General features: G+C 41.9%; 1 protein-coding gene across 1 annotated transcript; it reads left to right on the forward strand.

Moving 5' to 3' along the window:
- Positions 1-6871: 6871 nt before the first annotated feature.
- On the forward strand, positions 6872-7135 carry SNN (stannin). Its single transcript, XM_010003203.1, has one exon. The coding sequence runs from the start codon at positions 6872-6874 to the stop codon at positions 7133-7135; it is 264 nt and encodes an 87-aa protein (XP_010001505.1).
- The last annotated feature ends 1286 nt before the right edge of the window (positions 7136-8421 follow it).

Raw genomic sequence — 8421 nt, forward strand, 5'->3', positions numbered from 1 at the left:
GAGGCGCGGGCCGGGCCCGGCTCCTCTGGGCGGGAGCTGCTCGGCCCCGCTCGCCCGGCCCCGCGGGCTGCGTGCGAGGACAAGTCCCAGCTGACCAGGGTGTTGATAGTCCTGGGATGTAACAGCAACGTGACTTGATCAAAATACATCCTGTTCCTTCCACTGGGCAGTCGCCGTGCACCGCGCTGCCTGTGCTCTTCCTGACACGAAGGCAGGTGTAGACACCTGTCAGCAGATGTTGCTTTTGAATAGGCCTTAAGAACTCGAAACAACTTCTAAGACTCGCCTTGATTAGCAAGCAGGTGACAGGGTATCGGGTCTTCTTTCTGTGACGGCCTGTGCCAGAAACCAATGGTTAGATGTCATTATGTAACTGGAAAGCAAAGAGTAGCAGGGACGCTGGATACAGAGCATCTAGAAACCAGTGTGATCCCTCTCCACAGGTGGAGGGGAGGAAAGAGGAGGAAGACTTGCCAGACAAGATCCAAAACCACTGCAACCTTAATTTTTCTGATAAGCTGTTTCTGAAACTGAGCAGAGGACTCCCAGCCTGAGCCCTGGAGCTATATGGTGCAGGTATGTGATAGGACTTTTTGAGTACTTGCAGTCTGAAGATGAAGACTCAAGCCAAGTATTTAAAACTGCTTGAGTATCAGAAATACATGGGCACTATCTAGCTGCTGATAAACAAAGCCATTAAAAAACCCAAACCACGGTTGGAGAACTCCCTTGAATGCATAAGCAAAAAGGTTTTTTTAATCAGCAAACTTAATGTTGCAATCTTAGGAATTTTTCAAATATATCAAGAACTAAGCTATGCCACAGGATACACAAAGCATGTTACTTCTGATGAGGGAATGTCAGAAGTGACTTCTGTCAGAACAGACTTCTCATTAGAGCTCCATGTGGATGAGACACTGACAAATATAAATCTAGAGTGTGACTTGTCAGCCATGCAATTGCCTCTGAAGCAAATATGGTTTTAACAGTAGAAGCCTGTTCCTGGCTCTGCCTGATGGGCAGTTGCAGTATAAAACTATTCCACTTGTTCCCCTACTGAGGAGGTCTGCCTGCTCTTGAAACTGTGTCACTGTGGTTCGAAACTTCCTGCACTGCTTCCCTCTCTTCATTTTACTGTAATCTGTAAAATACTAACATCTGTGTTGTTTACCTTTGTGTTAAGCTTTACAAGTGGTTCTCAATTCAAGTATAATATACTACTACACCTCGTGGGATCTAACTGCTGTTCCAGTCAATATTCTTAAGTATCAGCTTTCATTCTAGTGTTTCTAACAGTTGCTTGCATGTTGAGTTGTCCATAACTAATTAGCCACTGAAAAGCCTTTTTTAGCTGCCTTCCCTGCTCTTTTATTGCTCATCACAAGTATAAAGGTTGGAAGGAGATTTGCATTGAAGGCTTGTACTAAACAGCTCCCTGCCTCTAAAATAGCCTCTGGCCAAGCCCCAGTTTATGCAAGGTAACTTGGCTTTATCAGAAAGAGGTAGCATTAACTGGAATTGATTAAGAATAAGTGATTACACTTTTTTGGAAGTGGTGAAGTCTGAGTACTTCTTTATTTTAAAGGCTTAACTCTGTGGCTGGGTAGCATGGGTGCTGTATATGCTTGTGTGCCAGTGGTAAAATTACAGCTCTGGTCTCCCCAGAGGGTTTTCCATTGGCAGTAAGGATGCTCTTGTGATGAGTATGCAGCATTCCTCAAAAGTAATCTTACTTGCACATACAGGAGAAAGCATTTTTCACAGTTAATAGCATGTAGTGCAAGCTGCTGTTACTTTGTCTCTTAAAGGTCTTAAAGTGGAGGCTTAACTAAGCAGTCATTAATTTATTTTTTAAGATGAAGAACCCCTCTGCAAGTGCAGGGGCACCTTCCACTAGACCAGGTTGCACAAAGCTCTGTCCAACCTGGCTTTGAACACCCCCAGGGAGGGGGCATCCACAGCTTCTGTGAGCAACCTGTGCCAGTGCCTTGCCCACCCTAATCATAAAGAATTGATTCCTAATGTCTTACCTAAATCTACCCTCTTCCAGTTTAAAACCATTACCCCTTGTCCTATCACTACACACCCTGGTAAAAAATTATTCTCATTTCCTTTGCCATTTTAACTTCCTTCAGTTGAAAAATGGTAGTAGGAAGTATTTACCTTCCACCTTTCCCTCCCCAGTCTTAAAAAAACAAAGCCTGAAGACTTGATACACCTTAGACATAACTGCCTAAGGACTTTAGTATATATGTGTGAACTATACTAGGCTTGCTTTTGAAGCCTCTTCCTATAGCTTTGGCTTCTATGGTAGCAGTAACTCTTCAGAAACATGCTTGTAGGCATTAATGATAGCAAACTTAGCAGCAGAATGCCTATAATAATGAAAAACTAGGTTTAGGAACTAATGCCAGCCTTGCATTAAATTTGTCCCCTAGCAGCCTTCTGCAATTTAAACTGCCTTTCTGTTTGTCCTTTACTTAACAGCTTCTGAATTGAGTAATTAAACTTCACAAATTAAATTCTGAGTAGCAGTGGTATTAGGCAAAAAAGAAAAGCAGTTATTTATGGAAAGATGGTTTACAGATGATGTTTTTACTGCTTGATTGCTGTTAGAAGTAAGGCTATTTGGAGTCCTCACCAGTGAATCTGACTAAACTTGCTAATGAGTAAAACATACTTAGATGCTTGCTTTGATAGCAAGTGTGGTGGGAAGGGGTGTGGTGCTATTAGCACCACCAAGTATAGATGGATGGTGTTAGCAGTCCCTTTGAAGAGCAGGAATTTACAGCTTTTAATATCTTGCAGTACAAGTGATAAATAAAGTCAGTGCTGCTCATGATATTCTCTTGGGCTTTTTTAGCTCAGGGATGTTTAGAGGGAAAAGGGTGTCTGGTGACTAGTTGTAATCTCCTTCAGATGACTTCAAGGGGATCTACCAAGTGCAGTATTTTTTCCATCAAGAAGTGGACGCTGAAGACAGCTTAATCCCAGTTTTGATCAGAATTGCTGCTGGAAAGAACTGTGAGGTTGGAGTTCTGGGTCTAGAAAATAACACATAAACCAGAGACCTCTCTTGGTTCTTACTAGTATAGTTCCAACATGCAAATGTACTGTACTCAGGATAGAACTAAGGCTACAGGAGAGCTTTAGCTCTAGATGTGCAGTGACCTAAAGCCAGAAAAATAGCGGCATGAGCTAGCAACAACAGTAGCTTTCAGTGCCAGAACACTGCAGGTGTTTGAAACAAAAACTATCCAAAGGTAATAAAATAACAGTGCTACCATCCCAGTTCCTGTCATGCACCATTAGCCAGCTGTTTGTGCCATTGTGAATCTGTACAGGTGCCTAATACCAGACTTTATATAGGGTGCTGGCTTCAGACTGCTTTGAGTGGGAAGAAGAGGATATGCCAACAGAAGGAATGACTTCTACACTTCTCATGGAGAAGTGAAGTGCTTTTATGAAATGACCTTGAGTTTTATCTGGATGTCCTTTTCCTGGAAGGTGAATATCCATGGAATAATCTTTCCAAAGATATGTAGGTTTTCACCTGATTCTCTTACAATTCAGTGGTATGGTGCAAAAATGTGAGGAGCTTTCCAGACACTAGAAAGGGGCTTCTTGATGCAATCCCATTGTCTTTACAGTGTTAACATGAGATCACACTTGTTTCTCTGCCTAAAGGAAATTTCCTGGGCAGTATATCTAGAGGAAGTTGTACTGCTTTCTACCACTGAGTTCAAACTGATGCAGATATTTTGATTTTTATTTTAATCAGATGAAAAAGCATTCAGAATTTTAAAGGTAAAACCCTGTGGATTTAGCCAAGAAAAATCTTTAGGAGGAATCTAAGTTGCTGTGTTGCACTCAGGTTTGGACTGGAAGTTGTTTAATAAGGGTAGATGAGTCTTCTGCATCCTGGAGGTCCTGGTTCTCCATCTCCTAACACTGTGTACCTTGCCATATCAAAGCAAAATCACTGGAGACACAGGAGAGTATAACCCAGCTAGAAGTAGCTTTCTAGTGTAAACTGAGTGTTGCTGTATGTCATCCTGCCTCAGGACAAGTCCTGCAACTTTCTGTTCTGTTTATGTCTAATACTGGTAACATCTCAGCTGTCTTGTCTGAACTTCATATATTTTAGGAAGCACCAGCTCTGTGGGAGTTGCCAGTGCCTGATGAGAAATGAGACTGATGAAGACTTGTCTGGTTTTTGTTTAGTTTAACATTGGGATTTTTCCAAAAGGTAGATGTGCTGAGGTTAATTGCCTCACAACTTCAAGCAAGCAGTAGCACTGTTATTAAGCAGCAATTGTGGTGTTAAATAGCAGTGTCCAAGAACAGTAAGTGCTACACAGTATTTCACACAGGACAGCAATAAGTGCCTAATCTTTTAACTCTTCTGAACTGCTTTTGTGCATACTTTCTTCAGGAAAAATCAAACAGTGCACTTCCTGGTCCAGCAGTACTCCTCAGGATCCCAAAAGAAACAGGAATTACAAGAGCCCAGTGTATGACCTGATAAGAGAAAGCTTTGTCTCAAGACAGATGTCTGCATCCTTAGAGCCCTGAATCTCCCTCAGATAGGAACTTAACAGACCTGCCTGTATTTCCCAGGTCAAACTGAGATCAGCTGTGGCAGTTAAAAAAGTGTGTGGGAGAAATAACTTCTGTTACAGTACAGCTTGATATAGGTCCAGGGAATGGTAATGTGCCAAGTTTCATACCTTATATAGCTGATTCAGTCTACTCACTTGAAAGTCTGGCAGAGGGATAGCATTTGCAATGTTAGTTTCCAGTATGAAAAGCAATTTTGTAGGTGACAGTAACTGTTTAGTTCTAATATAAGGTCATGTGCTGCACCAAATGTCTGAAGAGAAACACTGCTAGTTAGTGGTTGTTGCTGCTAGCAACTGTGCAAGCTGCAGAAGCGGGCTTAATGTGGTCATGCAGTGCCTGTACAAGAAGCAAGGTAAAGCATCTTTTATGCCACTGGCTGAATCAAGCAGTGCTGCAGTTCAGACATGCCCTGAGGAAAATAAACTTCATGAGAATCACTCTTAATCATGCTCAGCTGATCACCCTGTGTTGACTAAGCACTGCAGAACTAAAAGGATCATTACAAAAATGCTACACCTCCAGCTGCAGTAGGCATGTAGCTTTGCTGAGGATGTGTGGTGTGATTAGTTTTGTTTTTCTGGGTCAAAATCAGGTCTGCAGGACTTGGTTAAATCAGGTACAACAAAAGCTATTGGTTGCTGTAGTTTACATGGCTGGAAATGCAGTCAGTGTGTAGCTTAGTTATGTGATGCTAGATCCCAATGACATGCATGCTGAACTTATCTTTAGTGGATGTGTCCTTGCTGAAATGGCTGTGGCAGTGTGCATAGGTCTGCCGTTCCATTATGACCTTCAGGCTCAAGGTTGTTTAAGATTGGATTTCTCCTGAGGAGTTTATATGAAGATGCTGCTGTTGCAGCTGAGTAACTGCAACAAGGATGGTGAAGAAGAGCCTTTCCTGGAAAGGTATGTGGCCCTCAACAGACTGCCACAGCAGCCAGAAGATATCCCTATTATTCCATTGCTGGTTGGTGGCTATGTGTTAGCTGAAATGCAAATGTTATTCTGCACTTGCAGGATTATATCTGAGGTACCTGAAATTGTAGTATTGAGCCCTAACCTGATGCTTGCAGCAGGACGGTCAAGATGTGTTCCTAGGCTGGATTGGCTCTGGTCTCTACTGAAGTCTTCCATGAGTTTCTGTCTTGGTAGAGCTAGGGTAGTAGGGGGGAAAAAACTTAATCAATGACTGACTTTGTCTTCTGTCCCAGTTGAAGTGGAGGAATGTAAAGCTACTAACTTTGTGAACAATAAATGAAATTTAAGACGAGGCTCACAACTCATTAAATAATACTGTGAATTTGGAAGTAGCAAGACATTCCCTATACATCTTTGTCTTCTCTGCAGCAGAATAAAATAGTCTTGGAGCTGCTCCTCTCCCATCTTCCTGCCTGCTGTTTCTGTTTCCACTTCAGCTGCAGTCCTAACATACTACCTTGCTTTTGTGGTTTGTTAGTCTCCAGTAAGTCTAGCTCTACCTGCTTCTTATGAAAAACACATTAACCAACATATGTTGTTTTTATCAGCACCATGAGTAACTAATTACCGTGTAATCAGCCCTTCTTAAACAGAACAGTGTTATGGACAGGCTTACAGTAGTGCATTAGTATTCCAATTACCTTTGCAATTAGCTTACCAATCCTGGAGGTGTTAGTATGTAAGAAAGATGTTTGTAAATTAATTTTTTTAAAGAGTCACATTTCTGACTCTTAAATGTACTACTTCTGTAGGATTCCTTGAGGAGGACTAACTGCTACCCTCTCATGGGTTTGAGAGCTCACTCATTATTTTTCATGTGTACTAAATAGTCTTAAGTCTCTGTACTAAACTGTATAGTGTCCATACTGTCTGTTATGTGTCTTATCTTTCTGTCTCTAGTAAAAATTGTTACCTCTTAGCAAGCAGACGTGCTATCTTGACAGGTGTGTCAAGAGCTGAATTAAGTCTAGCTTTCATTTGCTTTAGCTTGATGTAGAAAGCTGACCTGCATCTTCAAAAGCAGTTTGTTGAAGAAATAGCTTAAAATGAGTAAGGACCGCAGGAGTGTGAGAAGCTTAAAGCACTGAATTCAAGAGGGTCATGTGCCATCATGAAGGATACAAACAAGTATAATGCTGCTGAATACAGTAAAACTGCACAGCTTCATTAAATGTCTTTTTTCCAGTGCAGGAGTTTGAAGATGCTGCATGCCTGATCCTGAGGACAGAATATTCTGCTTAAAGAAGTCAGACCATCTGAAATACTGACCATGTCTTTTAGAGATCCTACCACCTCCACTGGATTGGTGACTGTTATTGTCATTCTGATAGCTCTTGCATCTCTTGGTGCCTTGATACTTGGCTGCTGGTGTTACCTGCGTCTGCAGAGGATCAGCCAGTCTGAAGATGAAGAAAGCATTGTGGGTGAAGGAGAAACCAAAGAGCCCTTTCTTCTGGTGCAGTACTCTGCTAAAGGACCTTGTGTAGAGAGGAAAGCTAAGCTAACTCCGAATGGCACAGAAGTACACAGCTAACTAGAAGCAGCGCATGTATATGGACTATGCTTATGATGTGTGCTACCAGCAGATGAACCTGGATACTGTGAAGAACCTGGTCACATGCACACTGCTCATCAGAAGACACCCTGATGAGAATTAAATATGCTTTGTTTGCAACTGCACGCACTGAGAAGTTGCACTTTGCACCTAATTCCTCTGACACCTGGTGTAATGTCCATTGCTGGCAATGGACACAGGGATATATGGGTGTGAAGATACCACTAGCATTATTTGTTACTTGAATGTTTAGCTGAGCCTATGTTGATGGAGCTACTACTGTAATGTGAACTAATTTACAACTGTGAACTGTAAATAGGCTGCCAGAAGCTTTCTGCTGTGTGTTCCACAGCATATGGGAATAACATGATGCCAATCTACATAATGAGGGGACTGATGAACCACAACTGTAGATAGGATTCCAGACTTCCAAAACCAAATCTGCAGTTAAGGCTTGCTTCTGCTAACTTGAGTGCACAGCCATAGAGTCAGAACTCCTACTCTTAAATTTACTGGACTGATGCAGAGTACTTTCTTTGAAAAGAAGGTAGAAGCCTTCAGTAACATGCTGAGGGAGGAAACACAGGAGTTACAAGAAAGGAAGTTGTTTTCTTTAGTTGCAGCTAGGTAGGTTAAGCTTTTAGCTGTTAGTAATGAGTTCTCTTAACTATGTAGCTACTGCAAGGAAACTGCCATTTTGATGGATTCCAACCTGGGAATTAATGATGGACACTGAACTCTCAGAGATGGTCCAGAAGGTTTCCAGGAGTTTGAAATGGCAGTAGAGCAGGCTCTTCTCTTCTGTAGGTCTGCATGCACAAACTGCAGAAGTGGTTACTTACCAAAACTGGCATAAGTGCAACTAGTATGAATTTTTCCTAGAACCCCTGTTTGTGTATGTAAGTTAGGGTATATGTTAACAGCCTGTTGTAAAAAAGCATTTTAGTCTATACTCAACTGTAGAATTCAGTTAATCGTATCTTGTAGATAACTCTTGGTTTAACTGTGCTACCACAAGATGAGTTTCAGTCTTTCCTACAAAATCAAATGTTGATATGGAAAAGGGAGATTGCTGGTCAGCTTGTTTTTAGTTTTTAGCTAGCAAATAAGGAACTGTAAAAAGGTGTTAAAGGGGAAGTTCTGGACTTTAAAGACTTGGGGGGTGGGGAGAGGAGGCAGAAGGGGGAGAAGAAACACTGAAGCACCATTGGCAGCTTACATATTCTAAAACTTGGGGCAGGCACACATGCTTTCAGGCCACTGAC

The sequence above is a fragment of the Chaetura pelagica genome, unplaced genomic scaffold, assembly GCF_000747805.2.
Source record: "Chaetura pelagica isolate M959 unplaced genomic scaffold, ChaPel_1.0 scaffold138, whole genome shotgun sequence".
In the NCBI taxonomy this organism is placed as follows: Eukaryota; Metazoa; Chordata; class Aves; order Apodiformes; family Apodidae; genus Chaetura; species Chaetura pelagica.